Source organism: Astyanax mexicanus, chromosome 6, assembly GCF_023375975.1.
Source record: "Astyanax mexicanus isolate ESR-SI-001 chromosome 6, AstMex3_surface, whole genome shotgun sequence".
In the NCBI taxonomy this organism is placed as follows: Eukaryota; Metazoa; Chordata; class Actinopteri; order Characiformes; family Acestrorhamphidae; genus Astyanax; species Astyanax mexicanus.
The window spans coordinates 42,348,155-42,366,816 of NC_064413.1; the positions used below are offsets into that span (position 1 = coordinate 42,348,155).

Genomic DNA, 18,662 nt, shown 5'->3' on the forward strand with positions numbered 1-18,662 from the left:
ATTTAGATTTTACACAGTGCTCCATGAGTTAAAAAAAAATAAAAAGATAAATAAGTGACACAATTCTTCCTGAAGGTCTTTCAGTAGAATAGATGCCAAAATAAATAGCAATTTTGCTCAACAGATTCATATCACTGCACACAATACTGGTATGAATACGAGCATTCAGCACATCGCAGCAGAGAGATCAGCCTGTTGGAATGCCTCTGCAGATGGGGCTCAGTTGGAGAGAGAGAGAATAAAAAGATGTGCTGTGTCCTCAAGGACGAGCATGGGACAGACGTACACGTCTCTCAGAGTCATGCTTTTCACCAGGCTGAAAGAGCTTTAATGAGAACGGGATGAAAAGGACATTGTTCTCAGCAAGGCTAAGGCCAACATCGCACCTACACCTACAGCAGCCGCCTGCGAATTCAGTTCTGCTCAGAATTCTCCTTAACTGTATGTGTGGAGAGAAACACTGCTGGATTTAGACCTAAAGCAGATGCTCTGAACATTCTCCAGCTTACAAAACATGTTTCCAGTGTTATAAGATACTGCAGTCTTCTGTCTTAAACTAGGGTTTTTTTTTTATTACTGCACTTGTTACACTGGATTCTGGTTCATTTCCAAGATGTGCTGGTTCATTTTGATGCGATTCATTTGGGCAGGTGTGAATACAATAAACGCACTCGGATGCAGATCAGAAAAACTGAACCAAGACTCGATCCAGTCCCAATGACCTCTGGAAAATGTAGTTTGTGGTGAGAATGTAATCTGACCCAATTACCAGCTGTACTCGTTTGAACTAGTGCTAGTTTGAACTAAACTGAACTAAACTGAACTAATGCAGCATCCTGCAGGTGAAGCTTAATCGGGTATATTATCCTGAAAATTACTACAGTAAATAAATATGAATAAATGCCATATCTACTACTCCTCTATGATAAACTGCAATATCGCTGAGAGATAGCTAATGTATTATATATTATTATGTTGTATTGTACTAACACAAGGTTCTAATACAGAGATAATCATATAGATCATATAGCTTTAATATAATCTACATAGATTTCCAAACAGTCAATTACAATGTTAATTAATGTCTAATTGACCTTAGTGAATTGTTTATGTATATGTGAACTGTTTTTGTATGTATTAATGTTAACTGGTCAATTGTTTTTTTTTTCAATCAATCAATCAATCAATCAATCAATCAATCAATCAATTAATTAATTAATTAATTATTGCTTTGGCAACACTGTAATTTGCTATGGTCATGCCATGCCAATAAAGCTTCTTTGAATTGAATTACAGCAAACTATTTTAACTTAAAATGACATCAGCAGCACAAGATGTGATTCAGTTTTTTACCAGTAGAAACGTCAATTTCTTCTTTCTTTCATGTAGTTTTTAACTTAGTGTAGTAATGGGCATTTAGAATATTTTTGTAGTTTTATGCAGATTTGGACCTCTACAATATAATTTACAAATTTACAATTGGACAGTAGTATAGTAGTATAATATTGTTGATATCTAAAACTGGACTTTTTAATAGACAGAATTATAACTCATACTGGTAAAAAATAACTATAGCTACCCGTTACTGGAGTTTTTACTGGTTAAAACATAATTATAGATAAGAGAGTGTAAAATTCCATCTAAATCAATGGTAATGTAAAATATCTTAAAGGATATGTACTCCTGCTAAAGTATTTAGTCAGAATGATTTTACAAATCTTTAGATTTATAGAGATATTATTACTAGTAAACATTTCATAGCTGATATGAGCTGAAATTAGATACGGAAAACTACAACACAGAGATCTGTAGTTTGAGCTTTAACTGGTAAAAATCGAGTTATGATTTGGAAGATTGGTGGTTTTAGGCTTAAAAGGCTTGGCATAGAGAAAATGTTCTCACATGGTTTGTTGTGACACAAAGATTTCCCCTGTGTGAAAACAAACCAACCTGAAGAAAATGGCTGTACAAGTTTACAAACTAATTTGGATCTGAGCAAATGACAAACTCTGTAAACGGCTGTAACACTGGTTAAATTAGCATCATTGGTATCAATGAATGTAAATTATTATAATAAAATTATATAATAAATAGGTTTCCATTAATTCTGTATCTTAGGTTCATGTCATGTCTACTTTTTTCAGTTATGGTAGTAGTAGGAGTTGAAGCCATAGAAGCAGTGTTTTCTTCCAGTGTGATGGTTGTCCCGTAGGTCCATACTGGCACCCTGCAGGGTCTCATGAAAGCGACGGTGGGCCTCAGTCTGGCTGAAAGAATCCTGAAGATCCAGCAGCACAGACTGAGAGCGGAAGGGTCCGTTATCATCCGTCCTGCTGTTTGGCCTTTCTCCGTAGCTATAGGGGGCACTGGAGGAGCGGGGCTGGATGCTGACAGAAGTGCGAGAAACCACCTTCACTCTCTCTTCTTCCTTCTCTGACTCTGATTTAAACCAATGATTTGTTGGTCTACCTAATCTTATATATCTATCAGTAGCATCTTCATCAGACTGTGGAAGCTGGCTGAGCTCAAATGGGTTCTTCTTGCCCATATACTTCTGGACTTTGCGAAACAGTCCCCTTAGCCCTTCTTTGCTGTTCTTCTCTTGCAGTGCAGGTTGAAAGGTGTTTTGTGGGAGAAATGATCCTGCGTTAGTATCACTATTTGGCTCTGAAAGCCTAACCGTACACATACAGTTTCTCTCCCAGCAACGATCACACACATATGATTCACTGTAAAATTCAGAACTATATATTGGGTGAATTGATTCATTGGCTTTAATGGCCCTGTGTACCTCATGCTCAACGTTTGCATTTTGTGGTAGACCTACAGACCACTTCCTAGATGTGTCATCCTGAATAGGGGTCTTTCCAGCTGCAGAGGACGGTGAGGATGAAGGATATCTTCCTTCCAGAGGACGCCTGTCCTGCAGAATCCTGGCCTTGCGTCCCTCCAGTGGTCGAGGAGGGAGGAACGTTGGGCAAGATCTCTCCTTCTGAAACACCAACAAAGAGACCACTTAAAAATGATGAGTTTCTTTAATTCTATCAAATTGAAAAGCTCTGGAATATAATCAGCTTGGTTTGATGGCTTGTGGTCATCCATCCTCCAGTGTGTAAGAGTAGTGGAGGGAAAACATGCCAAGATACATGAAAACTGCTATTAAAAACCAGGGTTATTCCACCAAATATTGATTTCTGAACTCTGTGAAACTTTATGAATATAAACTTGTTTTCTTTGCATTATTTTAGGTCTTAAATATCTGCCTTTTTTGTTATTTCAGCCATTTCTCATTTTCATAAATGTTCTAAATGAGAATATTTTAATTTTGGAATTTGGGAGAAATGTTGTCCGTAGTTTATAGAATAAAACACCAATGTTTATTTTATGCAAAAATATACCTATGAATAGTAAAATCAGAGAAACTAATTCAGGAACTAAAGTGGTCTCTTTATTTTTTTTCAGAGCTGTATGTAGACATTACAGTAACTAACAGATGAGAGATAATAAATCTTAATGGAATATATCTGGACATTAATAAAAATTAATTACACCTAGATTCTAGAGATGGAGAGTGTGTTTCATACCAGCTGTGCTGTATAAGGATCCGTTTCTCCTGTAATCGAGCTGATTGTCTTCTCATTGAAGTCATCCAGTTTTATCGGGTTTGTGGGCCCAGTGCCTGGAAAGAACAATTATTTATATTAAATATACTCTTTAGAACTAATTTATTGATTTACTGACTTTTATATTTACTCTGTTTTCATCTAAAAATATAAGTTTATTGCATTTAAAAAAAGTCAAACGGTAAAATTAGATGGTATACCTTTAACCTGGAAAAACTAAAAAAAAAAAGCACACTGAGTATCCTGTTCTTCAGGGGTCAGGACCCTACAGGAACACAACAGACCAGCTATCATTTGAGTGGTGGGCCAGCATTTTGAGCACTGCAGTAAAACTGATATGGTGGTGGTGTGTGTTAGTAGTGTGTTGTGCTGGTGTAAAAGGATCAGACACAGCAGTGCTGCTGGAGTTTTTAAACACCTCAGTTTCACTACTTGTCTGAGAATAGACCACCAACTAGAAATATCCTGTGGGCAGCATTCTGTGGGCAGCATCCTGTAGGCATCATCCTGACCATTGATTAAGTAATAGAGAATGACCAACACAAACTATGCAGCAACAGCTGAGCTTCTGTCTCTGACTTTATATAAGGTGGAGCAGCGAGATGGGAATGTCTAATAGTGAAGGACAGTGAGTGAACACAGTGTTTAAAAACTCCAGCAGCACTGCTGTCTATGTTACCCACTGGCTCTCTACCTTTAGTTAGACTGTTTTATTGATCTGCCGGAGTCATTAGCCACACTCTGATACGGTTTTATATTCTCTGTTTTACATAAATCCAGTTAAAACTATTTCCATCTCTCTGCCTTCCTCAGAGTTACTGACTGCCCACCAGTCTGACCTGATACCGATGGATGTTGGACCCTCAGGATCACATGTCCCCTGTCCGGCCAGACTGATGGAAGTTTCTGAAGTCAGCTCTTCTCCATCCATCACCCACTACAGATTACATCCAAGCCATTAGTGGCTCTGCTATACTCCTGAATATATAAAACCTATGTGGATGTATAAGAGACTTTTATTTTTAATTTATTTAAAAGCCATTTGACCAGTGGTAGGGTGGACCACTTAAATGTGAGTCTTGGTCCTCCCAAGGTTTCTTCCTCCTCCTGCAGCTCTGAGGGAGTTTTTCCTTGCCTCCGCGCTCACTGGGGGTTCTGTATTGTGTATTCCCTATGTTCAATGTTTTGCCTGATTCTTTGTCCTGTGATCATGTTTCTGTAAAGCTGCTTTGTGCCAACACCAGTTGCAAAAAGTGCTATACAAATAAATTTGATTTGATTTGATTTGCTGTGTCTGATCCACTCATACCAGCACACCATCATCACCACCATGTCAGCATCCCTGCAGTCCTGACAATGATCCACCACCTAAATAACAGTTTCTGAATCTGTTTCTGAATCAATTTCTCGGATTTTGCTATTTATGGGTATATGTTTATATGTATATGTTTGATTTAACGAACATTGCTGTTTTATTCTATGAACTATGGACAACATCTCCCAAATTTCAAATAAAAATATTGTTATTTAGAGCACAAATTTGCAGAAAATGAGAAATGGCTGAAATAACAAAAACGATGCAGAACTTTCAGACCTCAAATAATGCAAAGAAAACAAGTTCATATTCAAGTTTTAAGAGTTTAGAAATCAATATTTGGTGGAATGACCCTGGTTATCACAGTTTTCATGTATCTTGGCATGTTCTCCTCCACCAGTCTTACACACTGCTTTTGGATAACTTTACGCCACTTTTGGTGCAAAAATTAAGACAGCTTATTTTTATGGCTTGTGATCATCCATCTTCCTCTTGATTATATTCCAGAGGTTTTCAATTTGGTAAAATCAAAGATTTTTTTTCCAGAGCTGTTTTTCTATTATACACACTGTTTTTGTTTCTGATGTCACTAAAATGGTTGCAGTGACTATATATAAGCAAGATCAGTATAGACTTGTTAAATATGCACCACACCCAACAATTACTGGCTGACGATTTGTGTAACCTAACAGGCTCCCTGATTGGCTGCTATGTTGCTTTTTATGATGAAGATGAAAGAAGGAACCCTGACATCTTTTCCGCCAAATGAGTGAACCAGTTGTTCTCTATGGGACCACCAATAACATATGGAGTGCAGGTTAATTCAACTGGGACTCAAGCTCTCCTTCATCTCCAGACTGCAAAAGCTGTGCCTTAGGTAGATGAGACACCTGAGGGATGAAGAGTCTGATGCTTTGAGGTCTAAAAAAAAATTATGGTCAGATCTGCTACTTTCTTTCTTCTTGCATGTCTGCCTGACTTATTTATTGTGCTTAACTTTAGCTTTGTTTTCTTTTTAATACTGTATTCCCACTCAACTCTGTAAGCTCATTGTTTGTATGTGTCCAGTCAGTGTTTATTTATATGTAGACCTTCATGTATGTTTAATTGCTTAACATTGTGTTTTCTTGTGTTTTGTGGTTTTCTCTTACTGTGTTTGGATGTGTTCATCATTATACATTCTGCTGTGCTCTCATTGTTCCTGCACTTTGAAAACTGCTGGGTTGTTTTTTTTCTACCTAAATGCTGGGTTAAGCCTTTGGGTCAATTTGCTGGGTCATTTCCATAGGGCTGGGTAGGGATTGTGTAGCCCATCTGCTGTGTAAGTAACTATAGCAGTGTCTAAAATGTAACAAATGCTGCAGAGTCAGAGAGTATTATGCAGGAAGGCACCTAGTTATGTCCAAACTGAGGGTTTGCATAAAACACTGCTTCTCCTCTGGGGCAGCATGACCTGAAGGCTACAGGAACAGGCTTAGGACTAAAGGCCAATTTATACTTCTGCATTGAGTCAAGGTGTTGCCTATGGCGTAGCCTGTGCCCTATGCAGCTGTGCGTTTTTATACCTGTGCATTCGTGTGTCAGCATCTCTGTGTTGCTCTGCAATTTAAACTGCAAAGAAAGGAACTTGTGGGCAGCTCAGCAGACCAATCACAGCTGTTGCTGTCTGCATTGTGCAGTTACATATAGGGTAGTGTACTTGTAGGCTAAGCCGTAGGTTGGACGCAGAAGTATAAATTGGCCTTAAGATGTCTGGGCTGGCAGGAGGTCGGGGAGGTGGTGTGAAGAAAGGGAGGATGGTTTTTCTTTCTACCTAAATGCTGGATTACTGTCAAAATTTCAGTTTTGGGTAGCTATTGTGTAACCCAACTGCTGGGCTGATGGCTATTTTACAATACCAACGCAAGCAACAGGTTATTCAACAGAAATGACCCATTAAACTTTATTGGGCAATTTTCCCAGTCATGGATTAAGCTTAGTTTGGACTGCACAGCATTTTTAATAGAGACTTTCCATTGAAAGTAAAATAAACTGTAAAATAAAACTAGGCTTAATCCCTGTCTGGGTACACCGATCACATAAATCAGTGAGTAATTTCCATATACTATGCAGTCCAAGATTAGTATTAGGCTTAATCCCTGTCCATGGAAACTACTGCCTCTATTGGTTGGTTTCTTGTGCAGGAATTAAGTCTAGTCTTAGACTACATATTTATTTTAAGTGAGAATCTCCATGCTCAATGATGTATAGGTTTAATCCTTGTCTGGAAAGTTGCCCCAAATTTAAGACCATATCTCACTAAACTTCTATCAGAATTAACATCAGTTTAATGGGGCTGAAAATGGAACCCAGAGGGACTCCAAAATATGCTTTAAATCCTGTTACTAAACTGTTACTCACCACTCAGATACCAACAGGTACTGAAGTGGGAAATCTTCTTTTAGGAACAGTGCACCAGAAAGCTAGAATTTAGAGGAAACAACTCTAAAACTAAAGCTAGCTGGTATCAGTCTGTCAGTTTAAACTCTTAGTCTCTAATCACCTCCAGTGTTTTATATGATTTTAGTATGTTTTAGTTGTCTTTTTTTTTTACATTCCCTTTAATTTTCTTTTTTTCTTAGCATTTTTGTTATGGTTTTATATTTTACTAGTTTATGTTTCATTTAAAGATAAATCATTTTTTATACTCAGAGTTTAAATATAGATTGATTGATTGATTTTACTAAATGAACATCTAACTTGCTCCTGTGTTACACTGTAGTTATATCATATTCATAGCTGCACTGATTACACAATTATTTTTAATTATGCCAAGCATGCAGTGATCCTGTCATATGATGCACTGTACCTGTAAAGTGTAACTGGTATGAAGTGAGCCACTGTGATTTCTCCACGTTTCGCAGCATGTTGGCCGTGCGTTCGGACAGCGTGGTCTTCCAGTCTCTCAGAGTCAGATTAGGGCACAGTGTCTTTGGAGTTTTGGGGTAAAACTCCTGCATCTCTCCTTTCACTGGTTTGATGTGCTGAAGATCACAGGGTGAGGACAGCACAGATATAACAGACTGCAGTGCAGTTTAGTTTTTAACTCATTAGGTTCTTTAAAGCTCTTTTAATGTGTAAGACTTTCTTTATGTTACTCACATTCTTGAAACCGTTTTGCCCGGGCCAAACTGTTCCAGTCCTCCTGGTTTCCATTGGAACATCCAGAAGTTCATGACGGTAAGGTCCACCTGTGACTCAAACAATTTAAGCATTTTTCCTGTATGCTAGAAGACCAAAATTTATCAAATGGAGTTGCAAATTACCTGTAGTAAGAACTAATATTTCATAATATTTATACTACTGTAAATGATTACGTGCACTTTAATGCATTCTATTAAAGTGGATTATTTTACAAAATTGGCTTGTTTTTTTTAATGTTTTACATGGTTGTTTGGTTAAAAAACAACTGGTAATGTACAAAACAATGACATCACACCCCACAATAAGGACCTTTATTTAATAATAATGTAAACTGAAATATAATATATATATTTAACCCTCTATTGCATAAATTATATTTTTCAGGAGAAAAGGCAGAGCAAGGAAGCAAAGAAACATCCAAAACATGGAGGGTAGAAGGTCTCCAGTACCAAAGATGAGAACCACTGCTTCATCATTAATAAATCTAACAACTGATTAATCTAACAAAAGTGAAGTGGTCTATCTTTAGATGGCAACAAATAAAAATGCAGTGCAGTGTTTTCCCAGAATATCTTATATCATTTCATGCTTCCCTCTGCTGACAACATTTATGGAGATGCGGATTTCATTTTCCAGCAGGATTTGGCATACTGCCAAAAGTACCAATTGGTCTTATATAATATTCTAACTTCCTGAGACACTGATTTTTGGGTTTTCATTGGCTGTTAGCCATAATGAATGCTTAAAATAGATCACTATGCGTGTAATACATCTATAAAATATATGAGTGAATCACTGAAATAAAGTAACTTTTCAATGATATTCTAATGTTTTGAGATTCATTAGTAGTAAGAATGTAAACAGCCAAATATATGGCCTTGCTCATGTACATTCTTTTCTATTTGTGACCCACTTGTAAGTCTCATTGTATTGGACAAAGATATGCAATGTAACATTCTATTAAATATAAGTAAGAAAATAAATAACTAATCTATGGTATGGAAATGTATAATAACCAAAGATTTCCCTTTATACCATTTAGGATTAATAAAAATGTTCTTTAAGAGTTAAGGAACTAGTAAAGTCAGTGATCTTGTATTGAACCACTGACATCTCAAGGAACTTTCTGTATGATTAAATCGTTCTCGGCCCTGGATTTGATACTACATACAACCAGTTATCTATAGAATAAATAATGTTGCTGTTTTTTCTAATGTTTTTTCAGAGAGTAAAGACAATCCTGGTGATCTTGACGTTGTATGTCAAGAAATGTGTCACTTTTTTCCTTAGTGTAAAAACACAATACACACACCACAAACACACATAAATCCATCTTCACTGCTATGTATATAAGGGAGGGCTGTGAAGCAGACTCACCTTTGGTTTTACTGAGTACAGTGACCTGTGGAGCGCTGGCTGGGAGGAGGGGGTTGAGAGGGAGTTTGTTGCTGGCTCTTACACCTGTGTTTGGATCGTCAGGGCTCCGGTAGTTAGGGAACATGGCACAGCGGGAGATGTGGGACTGGTATGGGTGCTCCCTCTGGATGGAGACTTTAATAGTCTTTTCACTGAGGGAACAAACACATAGGTTGTATGTCTGTGTGTCATTGAAATGAAAGTCAACTTTCATCAGAAAGTAAAATGCCTTCCAAATGTCTTGGAAGTGCATTTGAGAAACTAATATACATAAATTGTAATGAGCAATAATAAACAGACAGGTTCATACCCAAGGTTGATATTGGTTGGCCTGGGAATCCTGGGAGAGAGAGAGGCAGGGAATAAAAAGAGTTATCAGTTTATTACAGTATTAATGAATTGTACTGCACTTATTGCAATGGACAAATGCACTGCATACATTGACAATTACAGACTGAATAAACACATTGAGACCCATTCTACCATCAATGTTAAAGAGCCACTATAAGATCACCACTGACCAGATATCTGGACAGTGGACTGCAAATTGTGCACAAAAACAATGAGCTAATGTCTCTAACTGTTCCTACAAAGATTAAGCATGTCAATGGCCTGACAGTAAATATTGGTAAACAAATTGAAAAAGAGACAAACTCACAGCTCATCATTGGTGCGAACGTTACTTCTCTTGGTTGGGGTTATGTCATAGTACTGTGCAATGGAGACAGACCTGGGAACACATAAAGAGAAGATACAAAATACTAGTATGTTTAAACAGTGATTATAATATACAAATCTGAATGAATGTACACTATAGCTTAGATCGGGCCCAAAAAATGCAAGCCGACCTGGCTCGAGTCCATGCACATTCTGCCCAAGCCCGATCCGACCCGCCCCATAAACTGTCATTTTTTTTTGTAAGTAGAGCGTTAAACTGAGTTTTTTTTTTAAAACAGTTTCGGGCTGAAGAAGCATATACCTATTATTTAACCCTTGTGTGGTGTTCATATTTTTGTTACTCATTTACTTTGTTACTTGTATTTAATTCAGCAAAATTAAGCAATGTTACATTAAAATGCTTTACACATGCTTACTTCACCTAAATTGCAAGCAATATAAACAGCTTACATGGTTAAAATTTGCCCTTTACCTTTCTTATGTTTCATTTCTTTCAGAAAGTGCTACTCTTTTTTTATTAGTTTTTTTTAATAAAATGTAAAAGAAAATGAATTAAACTCAAGATATGAGTAGAAAATTTGTTTAGTTTAAAATTTACAAATGAAGCAATGCCCTTGCCCTTGGCCAAACATACTGTATGTAATATAAATGTGTGTGTGTGTGTGTGTGTGTGTGGGGGGGGGGTGTACAGTGTGTGTTTATCGAAAATGTGCCCGACCCGAACACCACACAAGGGTTAATAAAAAAAAAAATATATATATATATATATATATATATATTTTTTTAAGAACGGCTACACTCAGAGCTGCAAGTCAAATGCGGACAAGTGAAAGAGCTCACATATGCGCCCCAGAGCTGTGTGGTTATAACATTATAACTTGTGCAACTTTTATTTAAAAAAACAGTTTGATGTGTTACTTAGCTATATTGTGATCATCACGCCACATCTATATATATATGAAATATATACCCAACTTGACCCGGCCCGAGATTTCCCACCACTTTCCTCGGGTTGGGTCAGGTTCGGCACATAATCTAAGCTTTAATGTAAACACACTATGTTCCTGGTCCTGGATCAGACCCTGCCCTGGGCACTTTGGTGGTTTCCCTGCTTTAACAAACCCATGAAACCAAGAAAGGACCAGTTAATGAGCTGATTTGTTGAATCAGGTTTGTTTGGAGAAGTTGGAGGACCCAGTGGAGCAGATAAACATGAACTTGTTGGTCCACGTTGAACACTGTCGAGCCAATTGTAAGAAAACTGAAGCTGCAGTCCACAACCCAGACACTGTCTAGACAAACCCTCAGAATTACAGCAAGAAATGGAAATGGAATCAGTCACAGTGAGGATGATACAGAGTTTAGTGGTTGAGACTGGTTGAAAGGTGCAGAGATTTGCAAACATCTGGCTGATATGGACAGTGTAGGTAGAAGAAAGCCAGGAAAGTGCAGAAATACATGTCTAGTCTGACACAAATCATTACAGTATACCAGCTAATTTGTGGGACAAAGGAGCTATTCAACCCAGATTCTCAACGCTGTGTGTGGTGTGAACTGAACACTGTCCATTTTCAACGAATGCCATTCCATCATTGAAGTGTGCATCACAATGTAAAGATGATTTTCTTTTTTCCTTAGTAGAAATAAAAGGATGGATGGATAGATGATTTAGCTTTAACCTATATATGAACAGTGATGTCAAACAAGGCCAAAGCATCAGAAAATTTAAAGTTTCAAAATAGACAAGTCAAAGCCAGCTGAAAATCAGTGGTACTATAGAACACACTGTGGTATCATCCAGCCAACCTCTACAATCTGGAGCATACACAATATATAACACAATTTGAGAGGACCATGGGTGTTTTTATTTTTATTTTTTGCTGTCGAAAGTATGAAGCCACTCACTCAGGTAAAACAGACCCTCCATAGCTGAAGTGTCGATGGCCTTTAATAACTGCAGGTATTCCTCCTCTATGAACGTTTGATGCCATCTTCCTTCTGCTGCTGTTATTGTGGTTTCTCTGAAGACCTCTTAAGCAGGTTCTGCAGTAAAATAGAAAGTATTTTAAATCGTATTACAGTTTCCTTCACTTGCAGTGTAGCTCCAGAATATATACTGTACAAGTTATCTAGGGGATTTGTGTTTTTTCTTAAATTATTGTAAAGGAAACAGGTGTTTCCTTTAAACTTGCTGACTCATGACTATATTAAAAATCTGTTGATAGTAACCTACATTAGTTTGATGCTACTTTAAGTAGCACTGCTCTCAATCTAATTTAAGATCTGCTCAGTGTGACCTATATTAGCTTGATACTATCTTAAGTACCCAAACTGGTAACTGTATTCAAGATCTGCTGAAAGTAACATATGTTAGCCTTTGAGTGAAAAAATATATTGGCAAAACCTAGAAAACATATATAAAGATTGAGACACACATTCTTATTATATCATGCAAAACAGTCTGATAATAGGTTTTTTTTTTTAATAAATAATCTCAAAATGAAGATTTACTAAAACGTCCTAATTTTTCATCTTATCAGCAATTTGACTGATGAATTCTTGTGCTTATTTTGAGTTAAAATGACTTAAAATAAGGTAAACATTCTAAGTAAGGCAGTGTAGGCTGATTATGTTCATTGGTAAAAATACAAATAAGCAAAATAATCTAAATCCTAAAAGTAACAAAATTTAAAATTTACAAATGAAGCAATGCCCTTGCCCTTGGCCAAACATACTGTATGTAATATAAATGTGTGTGTGTGTGTGGGGGGGGGGGGGGGGGGGGTGTACAGTGTGTGTTTATCGAAAATGTGCCCGACCCGAACACCACACAAGGGTTAATAAAAATATATATATATATATATATATATATATATATATATATATATATATATATATATATTTTTTTTTTTTAAGAACGGCTACACTCAGAGCTGCAAGTCAAATGCGGACAAGTGAAAGAGCTCACATATGCGCCCCAGAGCTGTGTGGTTATAACATTATAACTTGTGCAACTTTTATTTAAAAAAACAGTTTGATGTGTTACTTAGCTATATTGTGATCATCACGCCACATCTATATATATATGAAATATATACCCAACTTGACCCGGCCCGAGATTTCCCACCACTTTCCTCGGGTTGGGTCAGGTTCGGCACATAATCTAAGCTTTAATGTAAACACACTATGTTCCTGGTCCTGGATCAGACCCTGCCCTGGGCACTTTGGTGGTTTCCCTGCTTTAACAAACCCATGAAACCAAGAAAGGACCAGTTAATGAGCTGATTTGTTGAATCAGGTTTGTTTGGAGAAGTTGGAGGACCCAGTGGAGCAGATAAACATGAACTTGTTGGTCCACGTTGAACACTGTCGAGCCAATTGTAAGAAAACTGAAGCTGCAGTCCACAACCCAGACACTGTCTAGACAAACCCTCAGAATTACAGCAAGAAATGGAAATGGAATCAGTCACAGTGAGGATGATACAGAGTTTAGTGGTTGAGACTGGTTGAAAGGTGCAGAGATTTGCAAACATCTGGCTGATATGGACAGTGTAGGTAGAAGAAAGCCAGGAAAGTGCAGAAATACATGTCTAGTCTGACACAAATCATTACAGTATACCAGCTAATTTGTGGGACAAAGGAGCTATTCAACCCAGATTCTCAACGCTGTGTGTGGTGTGAACTGAACACTGTCCATTTTCAACGAATGCCATTCCATCATTGAAGTGTGCATCACAATGTAAAGATGATTTTCTTTTTTCCTTAGTAGAAATAAAAGGATGGATGGATAGATGATTTAGCTTTAACCTATATATGAACAGTGATGTCAAACAAGGCCAAAGCATCAGAAAATTTAAAGTTTCAAAATAGACAAGTCAAAGCCAGCTGAAAATCAGTGGTACTATAGAACACACTGTGGTATCATCCAGCCAACCTCTACAATCTGGAGCATACACAATATATAACACAATTTGAGAGGACCATGGGTGTTTTTATTTTTATTTTTTGCTGTCGAAAGTATGAAGCCACTCACTCAGGTAAAACAGACCCTCCATAGCTGAAGTGTCGATGGCCTTTAATAACTGCAGGTATTCCTCCTCTATGAACGTTTGATGCCATCTTCCTTCTGCTGCTGTTATTGTGGTTTCTCTGAAGACCTCTTAAGCAGGTTCTGCAGTAAAATAGAAAGTATTTTAAATCGTATTACAGTTTCCTTCACTTGCAGTGTAGCTCCAGAATATATACTGTACAAGTTATCTAGGGGATTTGTGTTTTTTCTTAAATTATTGTAAAGGAAACAGGTGTTTCCTTTAAACTTGCTGACTCATGACTATATTAAAAATCTGTTGATAGTAACCTACATTAGTTTAGGTTAGTAGTTAACTCTATTAAACTCAGATGAGGAGAGATTAGGAGATGTTTTAAGGAAAACAGGGCTGTAAAAGCTCTGCTTTTGTAAAATTGCTGTTTGTATTTATTGTAATGCTGGTGTTTTACTGAGCTAATAAACACTTACTTCCCAGATAAGACACTTCTTCTTTAAATACAATACTGTATTTATTTATAAACGTACAGTATGATTACTTCATAACTCATTTAAAAGTAAAAATGTGATGATGCATGAAGCTGAAATAATGCTACCACAAAGGATTATAAATACCATTACTTGTTAGTTACATTACTGTTAAAACAAAAGAGGTAAATCTCATATACCATACATGTTTTGGCTAATTGACTAGATTTAGATTGAGAATTATTTAAAAAACCCAAATAAGAACTGAAGAGAGCATTTTCTTTGCACTATGAATACTTACTGCATTCACAGGCATCATATAGCTCTGTGTGTCCGTCAAGTTCTCACCTTGGTAGACTCCTTGGCTGTTTTTTTCTCTTGAGGTCAAGCTGGAGTCTCCAGTTTCAGTGAAGCAAGGAGTCCAGTGAGTCGAGATCTTCCAGGCCAGGTCTCTGACCCTGTGTCCTGGGGCAGGTATCAGGGCAGGGGTGGGTAGGTGTCCAAGCTCAGGTGAATTAAAACATGTGAGAACTCTTGTGTACGTCAGCCTGGAACAAACTGCCTTTCTGTCTCTGGTCCCACAGGCTCCGATACCTCAGGCTGGTCATGACGACGATCCTGCAAACAAGCAACAGGAAACCAAAGAGCGACACTTAATCCAGCCCTGCAGTTTATCACTATGGAAGCACAGCTGCACAATCTTCCAATCTGCGTATTGTCTTTAAAATGGTTTAGAAGAGATACCGCAGACTAATTAAGTCTGTGCTGCTGACAGATCAGTGCTAATCCTACTGTGATAACTGATGACCTATAAATCACTCTTATAATGGGAAACAGTGATTAAAGACCTAAAGCTTGTCTTTAAATAGATTAAGAAAACGTGTTCAGTCCTCTTTCAGAATGTTTAACTAAACTCTAATCAGGGTTCTAAAATCTTATAGAAAATGTACTTATAAAAGGTAATTTAATAAATCAACAGCATGCTAGAGGCAATCACTGCAGGAATGCAAAGTGTGCTGACAGTGAGCCCTTCTCTGAACAATGGCTGCCCCGCTCAGTGCCCGCTGTGAATGGAGGAGCTGAAACCGGATACGGCTATCAGAACTCACCCAGACACTGGAGACACAGACACGGGCCACTCAGGACATCTCTCCAGTTACAAGTCCACACGGAATGCACTGACCTACTAGACTGTGGCACACAAGACGCATACAGTCAGGTTCATAAGTATTTGGACAGTGATATAATGTTAGTAATTTTGTCTCTGTACAAAACTACAGTGAATATGACATAAAGCAAAATCAAGATTACATTACACTACATTACATTTGGCAGACACTTTTGTCCAAAGCGACCTACAATAATGATGTACATACAGTAATAAAAGTTTAAGGTAAAACATCTTTAGATAGGGCCCAAAGGAGGTTGAAGGGAAATAATGGGATAGAGGAGGAAAAGGAGGGGAAGGAGGAAATGAGGTTTGAAGTAGTGTGTTAGAGGTGTTAGGGGAGTTAAGTGCTCTTTGAAGAGCTCTGTCTTCAGGAGTTTCTTAAAGGAGCTCCTGATCTGGTAGTGGATCTGGTTTGTTCCACCATTGGGGAACTCTGTGAAGATGTGAATAAAGAGTAAACTTTCAGCTTTAAGAAACTTAAAGAACTTGAAGAAACGTTGCAAGCACTGCATTAACTATTTAGGAATTACAGCTGTTTTTTTACACAGTCCCTGCATATTTCCCCACAGGCTCAATGATAATTGGACAATGAAACATAATTCTAAAGACAAAGCAAAGCAAGGCAAGCCAACCATATTCACCATACTGTCACCTTCCTACAATAATAGTTTAAGTCATTTCCACAACCAATAACCTTTGGATTCGTTGATTGGGATTCGTAAACACCAGCCTTTCATAGGTGTTTATAACAAAGAATTAATCTACAGTTATAGTAGATACAGGAATCACCAGTGTAATCTGTAGTAATTTACTTCTGAGATGGAGCGTTGGATTTCTGCACAACAACAGTTCCTTTATATCTTCTATTGGTTAATGGGTGATTACAGACTCAACATCATGTAATTGGTCTGAAAGTCCGAACAGAACAAAGTCCTCATGGTTTTGTTGATATGGACCAGGACCAGCAAATTTTGGTGTTTTTTCTCCAGACCATAGTTCATCTGCTAATTTGTTTTAGACCAAAGTGAAAAGGTAGATGTGAAAGTACTTAAAGATACCTTTGACTAGAAACAATTTAAGAATTGGAAGTACCTTTTAGAGTATGTTTAGATTGTTTGTACCTTGGGAAATACAATGTACCTGTATAGTACACTTTGTTCTGAAAGTGCAGAACAAACAAAACACAGTCAATGAGAAGCATTACCCATCTGTTCTGTATTATAAATGCAACAGGCCTGAAACAATTAGCTACTCTATGAATTCTAGGCTTTTGCCAACATAGCTACTGCATAACTTTCCAGCATAACTCTCTAAAGTGTCTCTCGTATTTATGTTTGTGCAGTACTAGACTCCTTTGTTTACTGCACTGGTGTTCCATCAGAGCCGAGCACTCCAGTCGATATCGCTGGATTGTCTTTGGTGTGGCACAACCAACTGCTTGGCAGGCAGTGACACTGGTCTTCGTAGTGCTGCGCTAGGCGATTTATTCAGCATTACGGCTTTAATTGGGATCCTCACAGGGCTTTGTCAAAAGGTCTACAAAAGCAGAGATTTATCACAGGGCCCGAACTTCAGTTCAGAAGCCAATTACCCTGTTTTGCTTCAGTCGAGGAGCGGAGCTCAGCAGTACATTTGCTGCTGTTGTAATCAGAATGTAACACAGCCTGGAGTGATCCCTTTTCCCCAGCTGCCGGTTAAAACTCTGCCATGGAGCGTGTTTCATTAGCCCAGTGGAGCCCAACGAAGCTGCTGCTGCAGGCCATCACCCGTTTCAATGCTCTTTTGCATTGCTGACATAACTTCTGGACTACAGCATGGAGCCTCATTAAGCTAATGAGCAGCATTTTAGAGGTCTAGTACCATAATATGTCATACGTTTAAGGTTTTCACCCAATCACCAAGCATCAGACCTGTACATATGGCATAGATAAAGATCTGTAAATGATTTGGAATATGGCTGTACAGTTCAAAAAGAAAAAATGACTTAAAAAAACATTAGACATTATCTTCTTCTGTTGCATCGCTGTAAAGTAACCTTTCTGGCTCCGATATTTTTTGGAATCTTCTCATTAGAGTGCAGTACTATGGACGTGGAACAAAAGAGAAAGTACATACATCCCATATATAAGTGAAAGTACAAATATTCCATATAGAAATACTCTATTCACTTAAGTAAATGTGAATAAGTCAATTTTATTTACAAGGAGCTTCTAAATGCATTATTCTTTTTAATTTAGAGATAATCTGTAGAGCTGCAAAATCATACCCCTAAAATGTAATCTCTGCTTTTTTTATACAGCAATATCTATATCTATCGTATTTAATATACAGATTTTATTATTTTTAAACTAGCAAAAACTTCAGGCTCCTACATCTAGTAAATAACTGGGAAACAATACAGTTTTTATTGTTTCCCAGTTATTTACTAGATGTAGGAGCCTGATGGTAAAAACATCCAGAAAAGTGGTGAAATATTCCCCATGGTCTGTGCTGTCTAGTCAGATTTGGAAACCCATGTCTCAGACCAATTATAATCCCAGTGTTCCTCCCTCACAGGACTGACTGATTTAATTTTTTTGAACTGGTGAAATGGTTCAGAAATATTAATCAATATCAATCAATAATAAACACTGTTAGCTAGCTGTGCATAGATACTTTGAGTACATTAAGAAAACAGTACTTTATTTATTCTTGCCATTTACCTCAGGTTTAGTGAACATTGTTTATTAACATTGATCAGGACTGCTTAATTGAGTGTTACAT

The 18,662-nt window shown here is 37.5% G+C and overlaps 1 protein-coding gene across 2 annotated transcripts; it reads right to left on the bottom strand.

The window, feature by feature from the left end:
* Positions 1–1,191: 1,191 nt before the first annotated feature.
* LOC103024564 (uncharacterized protein C7orf31 homolog) lies at positions 1,192–15,336 on the bottom strand. 2 transcript variants are annotated; one of them, XM_015601317.3, is made up of 9 exons: positions 15,077–15,336; positions 12,121–12,258; positions 10,196–10,267; positions 9,848–9,877; positions 9,499–9,689; positions 8,080–8,168; positions 7,787–7,961; positions 3,585–3,679; positions 1,192–2,992 (listed from the first exon to the last, which is right to left on the bottom strand). In XM_015601317.3, exons 2-9 carry the CDS (start codon positions 12,204–12,206, stop codon positions 2,141–2,143), a joined length of 1,590 nt encoding a protein of 529 aa, XP_015456803.3. In that variant the 5' UTR covers positions 12,207–12,258; positions 15,077–15,336; the 3' UTR covers positions 1,192–2,140. The 2 variants fall into 2 exon arrangements, with proteins under 2 accessions (XP_015456803.3, XP_049336722.1); XM_049480765.1 differs by lacking the exon at positions 12,121–12,258 and adding an exon at positions 14,249–14,386.
* Positions 15,337–18,662: the final 3,326 nt, after the last annotated feature.

Coding starts and splice junctions, on each gene's coding strand:
- LOC103024564 (XM_015601317.3), bottom strand. CDS start 12,206: ATGGCATCAAACGTTCATAGAGGAGGAATACCTGCAGTTATTAAAGGC. Junction 9,878..10,195: donor GTTCGCACCAATGATGAGCT/GTGAGTTTGTCT, acceptor TCTCTCTCCCAG/GATTCCCAGGCCAACCAATA. Junction 8,169..9,498: donor TGTACTCAGTAAAACCAAAG/GTGAGTCTGCTT, acceptor TTTGAGTCACAG/GTGGACCTTACCGTCATGAA.